This window comes from Acanthopagrus latus, chromosome 24 (assembly GCF_904848185.1).
Source record: "Acanthopagrus latus isolate v.2019 chromosome 24, fAcaLat1.1, whole genome shotgun sequence".
NCBI lineage: Eukaryota > Metazoa > Chordata > Actinopteri > Spariformes > Sparidae > Acanthopagrus > Acanthopagrus latus.
In genome coordinates this window covers 9,508,002-9,523,709 of record NC_051062.1, presented here as the reverse complement: position 1 = coordinate 9,523,709, position 15,708 = coordinate 9,508,002, and the positions used below count along the sequence as shown (strand labels likewise).

The window sequence follows — 15,708 nt, the reverse complement described above, 5'->3', positions numbered from 1 at the left end:
TGAATTCACTCTTTGTGTTCCCTTTTTTCTTTTTTTTTCTTTTTTCGCTGCAGTTCGTCTCCGCTCGACTGAATGTAGGAAACTCATATCCTCCTCTTGCATCCTCTCCTGTGGATTCGCCGCGCGCTGATATGCAGAATGGATACTGGATGTTGTGCCGTCGAACAGACAGACTTCAAAGGGCCGCAGATTTTTAAAGGACTGTTTCATTCTGAAGGAATAAATGATCACTCGGCTGGAAAAAAAAAAAAAGAAAAGGAGAAAGTGGAACGATCCACTGACCTGATTAGGAGAGCGACATGCCAACAGTTAAACTGTATCAGTAGCATCATGATAATAGTCGGGGGAGAGCTGAATAAAAAACAGTATTCAGAGTGATTCAGATCCCCCAAATTTCTCACAAATAGTGCCTCATTATATCTCACAGTTCACTTCTTATGCTCTGAAATCTGCACAAATGAAACACTTAAACATTGATACAGGTGTGGTGTGTCTCAGTTATGTAATGTTGTTATTGGAGATGGCCCATCAGATCGCCCAAAAGCGTTTTCAGTTTTAATTATTATGAGCTGACACAGTGTTCTTATGAGCGTTGACTTGACTCTGGGGCAGTGAGCTGACTGATGCTACCTTGAAGTGTAAAATTAAGAGATAGTTGTCGACTTCAATCAACACTCATGTAACTGTCGACTTCACGCCCCGAGAGTCAAATTAAGACTGACGTTTGGCGAATTTGGAGTTGGCTGCCTTGAAATGTTATGATTCTGACTGAGAGCCTAAGAAAGAAACAGAGAGAAGCAGTGCTATGTGTGTCAGCCAACAACAGGAAAAAACAAAACTAACATGGCAAGACAGAATAAAAAAGGTTGTGATAAGAGAGGAAGAAAGGCAGAAAGAAGAAGGCTAAAGTAGTAATCAGCTGCTGAACTACTGTAGCTGTGGCGCTAACTAGCTGGAAACAGGCCATTGCTAGTCATTAGCTTTAGTCGTTAGCATTCTAGTTTTACCGAATTCTACTGTTTGCTTTGCACCTTTTCACTCAATGAGAACTGTGCAGCTCAGGGTTAGTGGTGAGGACACCCGCAGGTTGGAGACAGAACAGCAGACTCAGTTTGATCAGTTTGGCCTTGTTGTCGTTCATCTTGGGCTTTTAACAATTCACTTAGAGTATGTCATCCTCGCTTTTATGCTGTGTCACTGCAGAATGCCTCATTCTTTGTCCTCCAGCTCTGTTCAACTTCTTCATCATGTGTTTCTCATTTTCGTGTTAATCTCGGAATTGATTTTAGAGTCTTGACTGGTTTTCTCCCAGGGTGCAGAGGATCCGATACCAAAGTATAACACAGACAACCTTCAACCTGTGGTCCGGGAATATACTTTGCGCTCAACACACCCTTTTGCATTTAGGCACGGGCCTGCTCGTCTTTTCCTCGTCCTGCATGTGAGCATTTTGAGGCTCAGCCCTGACGGCTACGCTGATGTGTCAGAATCAGTCGTCGTCGAGAGGACCTGTTGCCATGGCGACACGGCGATGCACAGAGCTCCGAGGCGGGCGTCATCTCGAATACGAACAGTCACACATCGGAGCCCACGCGGACAAAAAATAGGCAGAGCATAAATTTATATATATACACACACACACATACACATGACCCACAGACAGCAGGGGATTGCCGCTCTCCCACACCTCCCCCTGCTGATCTCCCACCCCTGGAGTGATGATGATGATGAAGATGATGAACCCACCCTGCTTTGCATTTCCTCCACAGTGTGTGTGACTCACGGTGCGCCTTGAATACTGTGCACGGAAGCGACTCTTATCCCACGTCGCTGCCGGCATGTGCTGCGGTTCAGTACAGTAGGTCACAGGTGCGACCGCTCTTGAATCACATGACTCGTCAAGAGGTCAGGTGATGCAGCAAGGCAGGCGTGGACAAGGACGGGGTGGGTGTGTGTGTGTGTGTGTGTGTGTGTGTGGGATTGGGGTGTGTGTGTGCAGTTGTTGGGATGACGATGACAGCACCAACATCATGTGGAGCAGACTGTGGACCAAATCTGGGCCAGCGGGATTAGCGGCTCGTCGGATAAATTGCTGGCAGAGGGGGCGGTGGGGGGATGGGTGTGTGGGCGTGTATGTGTGTGTGTGTTTGTGTGTTTGCATCGGAGGTGTGTTTAGGTTAAGCCATCCGTACTGACAGGAGTCAGATCTTGTAACTGTGGCAAGATATATGCGATATGCTCTCTCACTTTTCTGTACATAGGTCCAGGAGATGGTAGGTGTTCAGTCAGGTGTGTGTGTGTGTGTGTGTGTGTATGTGTGTGTGTGTGTGTGTGTGTGTGTGTGTGTGAGAGGAAAATCGAGGCCTACATAGAAACCTCCTTGTCTTGTTGCGCTTGATTGTTCAACGAAACCATCGCGCATTAAAGCAAAACTTTGGAATTGCATGCAAATTCGGTGCACACAGAGGTGCAGGTGTTCCGGCCAGTGCAGATGATGACGAAGCACGATGGTATCAGTTTACATGGATTTGCATTAAAGTTTGCCACGTGTCTGCTCTCCGTCTCACCTGTCAGGTGCAGGAAAACACGGACATGCTCGCATTTGTGCAGAACGTTCCTTTAAAGCCGACTTTATCATCAAAGGTCACTCTGAAAGCTTTAGATCGAGTGTGTACGTTCGAGACTTTGTCAGCATCCGGTGGTTGCGTTCAGAGATGAGAGGGAAGCGTCTCCTTGGCGACCGGCGGCTGAGGGCGGGGTAGGAGGTGGAGGGATGGGGGGGTGAAACTGGGTCATCATCACCACCACAGATTAAGGGCCCAGATCTCGAAACACACACACATATACACCAAAGAACGTACACTGACACGCAAACATACACACTTCTACAAAGTCACATCACCGCTGAGATATCAGAAGAACTTCTCAGGTGAGAGGGGAGATGGTGCAAGGTGCCGAGCCTCCACCTCACTCTCCCTGCCAAAGGTTTCCCTTTTAGAGGAAGCCAGAAGCCCATTAAAATGTCAAGGATTAGACTAAAGCAACAGCGGGAGGCTGATAAAGCCGTCGCTGAGACTCTCCGCTTGTGTGTGTGGGAGTGCATGTGTGTGTGTGTCTGAGTTCACCAGAGTCTTTGTGCGTTCATGTTTGCTGAAGTGATGGCCTGTTTGCAGCATTACTGATAACACACTTCGATTTAACTAATGGAGGCAGATAAATCAATAACCAAACAGATAAAAACCATGCAGGGCGCGGGGGACGCTGTAATCAAACATACGCCTGAACACTGTTACTGCTCTTATGGACATCATCTTCACAGATCCACCTGTATTTATGTGCATTCTCAAACTGTGCAAGAAAAAGCAGAATACACGAAAAATGTACACAGAATATGACATCAGATTTGTGAAGGGCGATGGCAAACATAACGCGGACAAGCTCTCCATTTTGTTTTCTACAGTGTTTTCTACATTTGGCACTGCTCGATAATGATGTCATCTTGTTGCTCACTCTTCTTCTGTGGTTTCAGGGCACAAGACTGTAGAATTAGTTCAACCAACTGTTTATCTTGGTGAGCCAACATCTTGTAACCGCATAACGGATGTGTAGTGGATGGAAAAAATGCATTAATTTGTCATAAGCTTAACGTTAGCGTAGCTACACATGAAAGACTTGAGACTTTGAAGACTTTACCAAAGACACAAGATACAGGTATTATTTAACAGCATTTTTATCAGCAATTTATTTATTTTGCAGCAAATGTTAGCATGTCTGGCTAACTAGCTTACAGCTTAGCAGTGCATTTCATTGAGAGGCAAGGGACGTGATATTAGCTAACTAAGCTAATGATACGACATCTGGAGATGGCATTTTCAACTAACTCGCACTCGTTTCAGTTTTAGCATTAGGCTATAGTAGCTAGCTACAGCTGACAGAACCATTTCAGCCAACAAAATCCACCTAAGTTGGCTATAAATAATCCTGTGACTGGCCGCTTATGTCTGACCCATTGTTTCAAATATGTCTTGGGCTTAAAGGTCCAATTTGTACGATTTTTGAGTCCCATTCACACCTCGCCAAATACTGACCCTTTGGAATTGGACGTTGTCTGCTGCCATCCCAAAGCATCACAATTTTAGTTCTCCAAGACCCACAACTTTCACGCATCTTCATCCTTGAACTGTGTATTAGCGACAGACACCATAGCTCTCAGCAGACAGCAGAGATTTCCCAAGGCTTGCGACAACTGTAGGTCACGATGAGGTCAACCTCTGTGATCAGAGCTCAAAGCCTGATAGTCAGCCTCAGCGCTCGACATGAGAGATGCATAATGGTCTTTAGCAGCGTGTCAGGAAGATGGTTAAAAGGTCACCGTGACGCCCGCAGAGAGGATGAGCATCACACAGGAGACAAAGGGGGAGACAGTAATTAGCTTGTAAACAAACAGTAGTGCTTTTCACTGCTGTATGTCCCCTCTTTGAGCTTTCACTTCCATTTGTTCCTTCATTGATCAGATGAATACTTTTGTTTTAAGCCCAAGGTGCAGTAAACGATTCTGGAGAAAGAGAGTTGATCGTCAAGGCTCATCCTCAGGTGGTCAAATCATCCTCTTGAGACCATGAATGTGTTTACCATAGTTCCAATAGTTGAGAAATGTGGCTCAAAACTATGATTGGTAACCTTGTGATGGCACTGCAGGAAAAGTCAGATGATCACCAAACTCAGCAGGCTTCAGAAAATCTCATGGCAATCCAACCAGTAGTTGTTGAGCTATTTCAGTCTGGACCAAGGTGGTGGAACTGACAAATGGTTAAGAATAGTGCTTTCTCACCCACTGCTGCAGCAGCAGGCTCAATTTGATAAACCCACAAGACATGATGCATCTTGTTGCTGATTGCGCCTCCTCACGGGGGACAACTTACTTACTTATTCACACCCCAGCACTTTAACTGTCCACGAGATGATTCTCTTTGTGATGCTTTCAGGCAGCGGCGCAGGAAGCTCTAAACACTCTGGCTGCATGTCAACAACTCTAGCCTTCAGCTGAGCCGGCCGTAGGAGTGGGAGCTCTTTGTATCGATGCTTCTCTTTTTCGTTTTTAAATTTGGTTTTGGTTTCTGGCTCTCGGCGGCTTCAAGCTGTTACGAGACCATATGAGAAGTTTTCTGGGAACTGATAGCATCTCTGAAAAAGATCTGAATCGGTGGAGCCGTTGCGGCGGTGTTACGCGTCTCCATGGCAACAGCAGAGTCAGTATCACTCTGATGTTGACGATGTGACCGTGAGAGTGTCGGCTTGTTGTGGAAGTCTTTCAAGCCGTGAGTTTGAAATCAGTGTGAAGTGAGTAAGGACTGTCTTTTGAGGGTGTGCAGGGACTGCTGTCTTCTCCACTCCTCTCCCATTAACTCCACAGCTGATGACAAGAAGGAGCAGCGATGTCCTCATTACTCTGGGACGACCCCCATATGGGCTCCACTTTCTCTTTTCTTGTCTCGCTGTAATGAGGGGAGACAGGCATTCGACGCTCGTGGTTTTCCCTTTAATGGACGCCAAGAGCTGTGGAGGTGGATAAGAAAGTTGCTCTGTGAGATCCTTCTGAGGCCCGTTTGGTCAAAACCGCCCAAGACGATACATGATTCAACGAGGCCACGGGGCTCAACTCTGAACACAAGGCTTTCAAAAATGTGGCTGATATTTACGCGAGCGCTCAGACAAAACAAGCAGACGGTTTAAGGTTCAAACTACAGGCTGTGTACGTGGATTTATCTTCGGTCTCTGTCCTTTGTCTTCCCTAAACCTTGTTTTATTATCTCAATTCTCCTATGGCCGAATGGGGATTATATGTGAATCCTCTCTCCCGCCCCCAAACACACACACACACAGTGTACATGCTGTTGATATGAGGAGCTAAACAAATCATCTCTCACAAAGCTTTCTATCCATACATCAAATGGGAAACAATGCCGATTCTTTTAATTTGGCTTTCAGTCTGGCTCGACCGTATGATTATTGGATGGATGTCAAAGCTTTTGGAAGAGACGTTCATGGTTCCCAGGCAACGTTTCCCAAAGACTTCAACGCTTGTGACAGCACGAGGTTGACATTTGTGATTTTGAGTTGCTCGTCTTAACAGCTATTGGGTGGATTTTTCAATTCTGACAACTTTTAATTGAGTTGATTGAGTGTAATCATCAGGAGCGAACAGTTTGTTTGTCCAGTGTATCTGATAACTGTAGCATGTTTCTTAGCTTTTTTATTTTGTCCCTCATGATCTCTGTTCGTGTTCGCCGGGGTTGAACAGGAAGTACTGCTTTGATGGCAGATGTCTCTAGTTCGCACCAGAATACAGAAGATTCCACTACATGTTTTTATGCATCGGTGGAGTGTGTGCATTTCAGAGCGAACGTTTATTTGCTCTTATTTACAACTACATATGCATCAAGTACTTATTGCTGATATCACGCAGGTGTCTTCTCTTCCGTCCTCAGGCACAGCATTTCCCACTAATAATTTGTTAGTCAAAGGTCCAGGTATCTGCTGTGCTGTCTCTCCACACACAGATAATGTCAGTTCAGCTGTGATGTAACTGAATCCTACTCGGAATTCAAACTTGGAGAGACGTTTCGTTGAGTAACTATGAGATTTCCGATTTTCTGGAACGTCACCGCAGTTGGAGATTTGGACCGCGGTCCGAACACTGAACATTATGTGTGTTTGTGTCAGTTAGTGCGTGTGGTGAGGAGTGCCAGCGAGCACTGTATCTCATCTTCTGGACAAGACTTTAATCTGTGTGACCCAGCGAGGGATTATGGGGGTTCTGGGAGGAAAAAAAGGGACTTGAAACTCACCCTCGGAGCCTAATGACTTGACAGTTCACAGAGTTTGTGTGCGTTTTTGTGTGTGTATGTGTGTTCATTTCCACTACAAAGGAGGGCTTTTTCCTGCTGCACATGGTTTTTAACTGTAAGAAGGAATTATATCACTTACACCTGCCTTATTTTTCTTTGTCACAAGGAACAAATCTCAGTGTAAATGCTTCTCCTCCACAAGCAGCTGTAGGAGTTGATTTAGATTTCACAGTACAAGGCTATAAAGTAGGATTGTTCCTTTTTATTAACAAAGGTGATGCACAAAACAGACTATATCTCTCTGAAAATGAAAATGGTAAAAACTTTTACTTGTGTTGTTTTTCATGAAAACATTTCCTGCATCCCTTTCTGGTTCTACATTTAACTAATGTCTGAATTGTGATAAGAAACAGGATGTTGTTTGCTTTAAAGGTCAATTGTGCAACCAGATAACATCACCAGCCCTGCAATAACATTCACACTCTTGCATACAAATCAACATTTATGTTTATAAAACCACAGCTAAGTTCAAACTAATCGTTTCTTTGCTACTTAAGTTTGTTATTGGTTCCATTGCTTATGCTTTGCTTTGGTTTGGGCACAACAGCCACTTGGTTAAGGTTATAAAAACGTGGTGGTTTGGATTAAAACAGCCCACCTGTTTTGGTCACCACAAACATGTCTGTGTATCTTCCAACAGAAATGTTAACTGCTAACACATCCGGGTGACCGGGCTTGGATCTGCTGATTGACCTCAGTCAAACTATGATCATGGATGTCATGGGCCTGTTATTAAACAGCTGATTAACCAACAATTAAACAGGAATTCATGTATTTTGAAATCTGGACTTGTAACTGACTAAAAGATTTGCTCCACTGGCTGCAGTGTGATGCTTTGGGGCAACTGTGACCATCACAGTTAGTTAAAGACTAAAATCCTTTTTTGTTTGACAGGAAACAACCGCCACGTTAGTCACGCTTAATCCACCAAAACAAAGCGGTCATTTTTGATTGGTAATAAAAACACGCTTCATTCAAACTCAGCAGAACAAAAAAGAACTTTCCAAAGTCATCTTGGTTTGTTTTTCTGCTGTTTCAACAACCACCAACTATGGTATGGTTGAAAAAATCAACCACTTCCTAAATGTTCCACCTTTTAGTCATTCAAACACCAAGATATATAAACGTAGGCCTCGGGTTTTAATAACATCAGCGTCCTATAACACTTCAAGATAACCGGATAAAACATGATATGTTTGTTCGTTCACATCTGGCTCCTGCATTCAAGTATGTTTGCACTAATGTTTCATAGACACAGACTCTGAGCCATTCATTTATGAAGCGGATTGGGTTTCCTCGTGGCTCAATATCAGAGAGCCATTCAAGTGTCATGAATTCGGGGTGTTGATGGGAGACCCTCTTTGATTCTCGGGCATATGGAGCAGAGCGGGTGTTAATTTCAGCCCTGGGGGGGTAAATGGACGCACTGAATGTCATATCTGTCATGTTAGCTGCACTGGAGGAAAACATCGGCGTCTGGTGGGGTCACCTCTGTCTGCAGTGTGTGTGTGTGTGTGTGAGTGTGTGAGAAGGGAGGGGGGATTCCTGGACTGCTGTGTGTGGGCTGAGCTTTGTCTGAAACGGGGCCACGTGGGCCCGAATTAAAACCTTATTTAAGAGGATTCGGGACAGATGGCGTCCCATTGTTTGAGGATGTGTTTATTATTAGAAAATGGGGTGAACGGTGGAAACAGCACCCCCTCCCTCCTCCCTCCCTCCTACTCACCCACTCCCCTCATCCCCGAATAAACACACCACACCCACCTCCATGTCTCAGGGATTCGAGGTATCACCTTGCTTTGTTCCCTCATTGGATTGTGACACATTGCACTCGGGCCAATCGGCACCCTCAGTGGCAAACAAAGAGTTCCCCCTCTTAAATGAAGCCAGGCACGTGGCTGTTTAGCAGGTAAAGAGCTGCGATTGGTCGAATCGCACCGACCAAATTCGAGTGAAGCTGTTTTTTCCACAAGCGTTTTGAAGCAGCTATGTTTGAAAGCAACCTCCTCCTCCGTGTGTTGTCTTTACTCCGATGGGGATATCGTCCTGACAGCAGTGGAAATGAGCGTTCTTGCTGCAACATGCAAACATCTTAATCAAACACAAACCTCATTTGTCCTCTGAGTGCTGATTGGATGCTTAAAAATATCTTAAAGCATTGAATTATTAACTACGGTGGGGTGTTGATTGTCTCGGCCTCTGACTTGAATGTGCACGGGCCATTTTGATTTAAGAGCGAAAACCACGAATGGTTTGTTTCCTGGACTTTTATCTTCCACGCTCACTTCAGATCTTCTTCTTTTTTGCGTATTTCCTTCCCTCCTCGACTCTCAGCTCACCAGATGGAGAGGGGGCGGTGAGTGTGTGTGGTTGTGAGTGTGTGTGTGTGTGTGTGTGTGTAATCATGCATGCATGGTTACCCATGAGTTTGCATATTTACATCTCCTGCACATTTTGTCCTTATAGCTTCCTCTGCTTCACTGAGATCTAAAAAAGAAAAGACCAGCAGGGACAGAGGGGAGCCACTGATGCAACAAAGTGACATTTAGGGAGTGAATAAAGACAATGAGGGGCGAACAGACCTCCATAAAGACAATCATGTATCATCAGGAGATATTTTATAAATATATCAGACCACGAGGATGATTTTCTCCAGAGTCAAGAGCAGGTTTGAGTGTCAATAAGTGTTTTCTGGCAACATTTTGGGGCAATCTGACGGCATCTTTGCATCCTTTTTCATATGCAAAAGAAAAACAGTGCCAAGTTTGTTCAAGGCATCTTGTGTTTCCCATGATGCATTCCTTCCTCTGCATTTTCAACATGTGCAGATGTGTTGAAATTAAGAGTTTGTGTTTGAAAAGAGACAGATTTTGGGAACTGTTTTTGGCTTTAGTGTTTAACAGTTACACAAAGTGGCTCTGTTTCAGCAGCAGATATTGATATTTTCAGCTTGAGTTTTACAAAATGACATGATGTGTTACTGTTGTGAGAACTAATGTCTATATTTTTAGCATTAGTGCTCCTAAATTGCCAAAAATGTCACTCATTTGGAAGCAATTTCTTTCAATTTAAAGTCTCAGCGTAAGAAAATATTATCTGTTTGCTTCAGTTTTACCAAATGGCATGAAGAGATGACTATTTGCACAGTTTTGGGAACTAACATTCAGACTTTTAACTTTGGTATTATAAAAAGGCACACAGTGGCACTGTTCAGAAGCAAATATTAAGATTTTATACTGGTGTTTTAAAAATGGCATGACCTGTTATATTAAGGAAGCAATTTTTTAAATTTATATTAAGCTTCAACTTGTTACTATTTTGGGAACTAATATCCAGATTTTTTTTATCTTTGGCTTTGCAAATCAGAATGAAATACCACTTTGTTACCAAATATTAGTAATTTTTATCTTATAAGTTACAATTTTAGATGCAACCATTGTGATTTGTATCTTCAACATTAGACAATAACATAAAATGTTACTATTTTGGGAACTAACATCCAGATTTTTTGCTCAAGCACTACAAACTGGATTGAAATTACACAATTTTGCACCCATTTTCAGCATAAGTATTACAAAATGGTATAATTGTATCACTATGTTGGGATTATGATGCACATTACAGCATCATAGTCTCCACAGTCAGTGGGCTCAGAAAAAGCGTTTTCTGGCATCATGGGGTAAATAAACCCAATCTGACGTTGCCTTTGCATTTTGTTACTATACATACAGAGACAGAGCTGTGAGCTTTAACAGTGAGGAGGAGAGAGAGGGAGGGAGAGGGAGGGAGGGTGTGTACGAGGGAGAGAGAGAGAGAGAGAGAGAGGGAGAGAGAGAGAGAGAGAGAGAGAGAGGGAGCATCAAGTCACCAGGAGAGGCTCCAGCGTCCACAGACTGTGAGGTACAAGTGCCACAAGGAGACTATATTCCGCTAAAATAATGGATGGAACAAAGCCGGCCATGGAGTCCAACGCGGAGGAGACTCAGGACGAGGGGCAGGAGAGCAAAGGTACGTCCGAGCGGCCGCTGACAGCCGCGCGTCTCTGCGTGTTTTCGCCTCTCCTCGGTTTGGAGACGCGCTGCGCCAGCCTCCGCGGTTTAACCTACTTGCAATGGCTCCTCGTCTGTGCGCGACACAATAGCGGTGCTTTTTTCCCCCTCCCTATGTGGCCTCTCACCTATTTGAGGGCGATTTAGGGGGGAAGGAAAAAAAAGACAATAACGATCTTTCTGCTGCAGATGACCGAGATTAAAGCACCAGTCTCTCTTCTCCCGAGCGTAATTTGACGTTTTTCTCTGTGTGTCGCGCCTTCAGAGGGATTTGGAGGCTGATGGAGGGGAAGAAGAAGAAGAGAGGGGTGGGCGGGTTTGGGTGATGTGTTGTGGGGACGTGCACGGTCTGGGTTTTATGGTGCATACATTAATGCCAATTTGCTTTTTTTTTATCGCCTCGCCGCGCCATCATGAGCTTATATCCGAGCCTTAATGAGCGGCTGATAAGGAGGCGGCGCGCTTTCTCCGTGTGTGTGTGTGTGTGTGTGTGTGTGTGTGTGTGCACGGCCGCATTGTTCAGGCTCAGGTGTGGAGCCGCAGCCGCTTCGATTATTATCGCCGGTGTCTGATCCGGCAGGAGCGCGATTAGTCGACGCAGCTGCATCATGTGCAGCCCGTGGTGTGTGTCTTTATGTGGAGGCTGCAGGCTGCGAGAGACGCGATCGGAGGCGCACTCGGATGCGCAGATGTCCATCGGCTGCACCGCACGTTCATGGGCGCACATATTCAAATCTGGTGTCCTTTAAATCCAACACGCTCTTTAAACCCAGCGTCTGTGTGCATGTGGAGGAAATTAAGATGCATGTGCACACTAGAGATCAGCCAGGGGACTGACTGAGTGGATTGTATCCAGCCAAACTGTTGCTGTTTCTCTCTCTTCCTCTGTGTGTTGGAATATTGTAGGTGTGTCTCTGTGCAGGATGTTGGATGTGACCGATTTGTTTTCGTGGTGGCTCGGTAGTAAAATCATCTCCTTCAGGTTGGAGACAGGCAGCAGCAGCAGAGCCCGTCTGAGCAGGCAGATCACACACATTTCTGTCTGATGTACATCATGAAATAAAGGTGGATCAGTGAATGTGTTTTTTTTGTTTTGTTTTGTTTTTTTTAAATGACAGATCAATGCAGAGTCAGCAGCAGTAGTGTTAGAGATGATCTGGCCTGATGTCTCTGTGCCCTGTTGGCTGTCAGAGAGCAGGAGAGTTGAAACCAAGTGAGAGTGGCTCAGTCTGGAGGGGCCTCACACACTCACCTCACAGTATTATCTACTGTTTCCCCTGATGGCTCCCTCCTTCTGCTGCACTTCACTGTGCCGATGTGTTGAAATGAAGAGCTTCTGTTCAAAAAGAGACATTTTGCAAAGTGCCTTGTTGCTTCAGCGTTACATAACAGCGGAGGATGTCTTTACTGTTGAAGCACTATCTGAATTATCAAGATTTGACAGTGTGAAATGGCAGGAAATGTTACTATTTTGGGAACTAATCTTCAAATTTTTCATTTTTAGCATTGCGAAATAGCATGAAATGTCACATTTTTGTTACAAAACAGCAAAACTGTTACAATTTTTGGGAACTAGCATCCAGGTTCTTGGCTAATGTATAAAAAAATGGCAGGAAATGTGAACATTTTGGGAAGTAATATTCAGTTTTTAGCTTTAGCTTTACAAAGTTAATACGAAATGTCACAATTTTCATGACAGCTATTTACATTTTTAGCTTCAGCGTTACAAAACTTGATCCAATTTTACCATGTCATGAATGAATGTCCAGACTTTCAGCACATGAGAAAATTGCAAGAAATGTTTCTGTTTAGGGAACTAATATTCAGACTAATCAGGAAAATAAGCATTTTGGGAGCAATTATTAAATTTATTGTGTCAATGTTACAGCATAAAATGTTACTGTTTTTGGAACTTGTATCCAGATTTTTAGCTTTATTATTAGACGATGGCATGAAATGTGTCTATTGTGGAAACTAATACTCAGATTTTTAACCTCAGTATCACAGAATTACTGTCTAAAGTTAAGGTTCTGGATAATATATATTTTATGACTACAAAATCTCAGTGCCAACACACTCAAAGTGACATTAGTTGCAGTTCCTTCGGCACTTCTTGGGCCCAGCAACAGCAATATTGCTGGCTCATAGTCTGTGACGTAAGGCGCAGAAGAGCGGGGTGTCCCTCAACAGTGATGTTTTAAAAAGACATTACATCATCCTCTCCTGAGGCACGCTGCTACGCACAGCCCGGTGTCCAATGAGAGCCTCCATCGTGCAACTTCAGTTGTCGGAGTGGGCGCGTGTGTTTGAAGACCCTCCGGATAATTGAGCAGGAGGGGCGGCCATACTTACAGTTAGCAATTAAACCTCTGAATTCGTTAATCACCATTTTATGTGGAAGCATATAAATCATCGCGGTGCGTTCACCCAGTTCCACCTCTGCAGCCCGGACTGTTGTGCTCCAGGTGTGATGTTGCGCAACCGAATCCACCCACATCAGACGACCAAAATAGACGGGATTGGAGGATGGCCTATTTGTTGGTGTAATCGTTTGTGTGTGCCTTTGACATCTGGAATGTGACCATAAGCTTATAGCATCCGTTAAGAAGCTGAAGATTTACAGTGGGGGGCACGAAGGCGAGCGCTGTCATGTAAGGAGCTTGTGTTGGTGTGTGTGTGCCAGTGCTGCCTCTTCTGCTGCACATCAACACATTTCTGATTCAGGAAGCTGATGTGGAAGTTTGAGATAAATGGTCATAACTCCCAGACGCATCATGATTGTAAAAGTTTGTATAAAGTGAGCAAACAGAAAATCATCTTGTGCTTCCTGCAACGTCTGAACCTTTAATCTGACAGGTCCAGGGTCAGACAGGGACTCAGTATCTAAAGGTCAAAAGAAGCATCAGGTTCATATCTAACAAAATATAATGTCATGTTCACTTCAGTTGATTATATTTGAAACAAACCTGTGACCAGAGCTCTACTGTGGATAATTCAGAACAGTTGTAAAAGCTATTGATGCTAATCTACATGCTAAGGCTTGTGTTTTAGAGCCAGACTTATAAATGTTCTGTTCACACATATTACTATTATTAGTAATATCAGTAAAATCACTTAGATCTCAGGGTTTAGCATTTGTGTTCGCCAAAAAGTAATAAGAACAAGAAAACCATCAAGCTGTCTACCAAACAGCTCTGACAAGTTCACTTTTCTACTGTTAATGATCTCACTCTGTGTACATCCTGGCCACAACTCTTTACTGGTTAAATATAAGGCATCGTCATGATCTTATTTGTCACTGAACCAAAAACTAAAGAACAAAATGGGTTGATGGGATGGTATTGATGTTATTGGTTCAAGACTGTGCAAGTTAATGTCACATTTTCTTTTACTTGAAAGAAAAATGGTTGGATTTTTCTGTAGTTTCTGGCATATATTGTAACTAAAATTAGAAATAGAATGTAAATATGTGTTGTGTTGCATGGATAGCTAGTGAAGTTAGCATGCTAACCAGCGACGTGAACACCAAAATCTGCCCAAACTGGACCTTTAGCTGCACGGCTAACCCAGCTACAGTTAGCAGTTTCTCCGGTGAAATGCTGCTCCTGTTTATTTTGAGTATTAATTTGACAGGTGGCCAATTCTTACATACTGCACCTGTAAAGAGCTGCACAACATGACCATGGATGTGAAGAAACGTGATGTGAGCACTTAAAGCGATGCATTAGCTGCTTTCCCAGTTGCGCTGTGAGGAGCGTGTTGATTATCTGTGACTACATTAGCTACCTTAATTATGGTAAACGGTGTATGTTCTTAATTGCAGCACTGTCGTATCACTTTGCCGTGTCTCTGTCTGACATTGAGCTGAGAGTGATTACAAACTGTAAAATGAACACAACACAGGCAGGGTTGATAATCCGTAGGATGGGTAGTGGTGGTGGTGGTGGTGGTGTTTGTGGGTATGGATTGATCTTTTTGCTTGATTGCGTCCTATAATCTCTAATCTGTATGTCTGCAGAGGTGCACTGTGCTCGGGACTCGGATAACGAGACATCAGCCGAGCTCTCTGAGGTGCAATTACAGCTGATTTCATTAGTGTGAAAGTTTGATTAGAGAAACAACCTTTACCTTAAATGCGGCTCCCTAAAGCGGCTTTGAGGGCTGGAAAGTGGCCCTGAGAGCATTTCAAGTTCCTCTCGCCGCGTCTGTACGTCCTCCGCTTTGTTGTAAACGATTGGCCTGTTCACACACACCTTCCTTTCTCTCCTCTGTGTGTGTGTGTGCGTGCCCGCGCTTACATAACACGTCGCTGGCTCGCCGCCGTTGGTTATGATGTTCAGATCAGAACCGTAAGAGATTACATCATCGTCTGGAGGGGCGCAGGTTTTGTTGAATTTTCTGCATGGAAGGGCAGAGCTCGCTGCAGCCTCCGGAGCACAAAGAGAGCTCCTCGCAATCTGTCTTTCAAGTTTGTTTTCTCCCCAGTAAAAACCCGTGATGTTTGACCCGAGCGGAGAGCAGGGATGTTAAGATGCTGCGCTGGAGATGCTTTCAGACAGATTTTTAAGAAATTGGAGCTTGAACTCGAGTGGAGGTGATCAATGTTTGAATGTTGTTTTGGGAAATACGCCTGTTTGCTCTTGCCAGGAAGTAGCTGATAAGATCAGGAGCAGTTGCCAGGCAACCGGCAGTTACCGTTCCCGGCCAAGAAATAGCGAATTATCCTTCTTACACTTCAGTTTTTGTACGGA

The 15,708-nt window shown here is 44.2% G+C and overlaps 1 protein-coding gene across 2 annotated transcripts in view; it reads left to right on the top strand.

The window, feature by feature from the left end:
• Positions 1 to 15,708, top strand: part of LOC119014972 (neuronal membrane glycoprotein M6-b-like) — a 43,614-nt gene that overhangs the window by 3,734 nt on the left and 24,172 nt on the right. Inside the window, exon 1 of one of the 2 annotated variants that reach the window (XM_037090446.1) lies at positions 10,760 to 10,916. The exons of the other annotated variant lie outside the window; for it this stretch is intronic. Within the exon in view, the coding sequence (XP_036946341.1) occupies positions 10,847 to 10,916 (70 nt within the window). The 5' untranslated portion in view covers positions 10,760 to 10,846. Of the gene's footprint in view, positions 1 to 10,759; positions 10,917 to 15,708 lie in introns of those variants that run through there. 2 annotated transcript variants of the gene reach the window in all.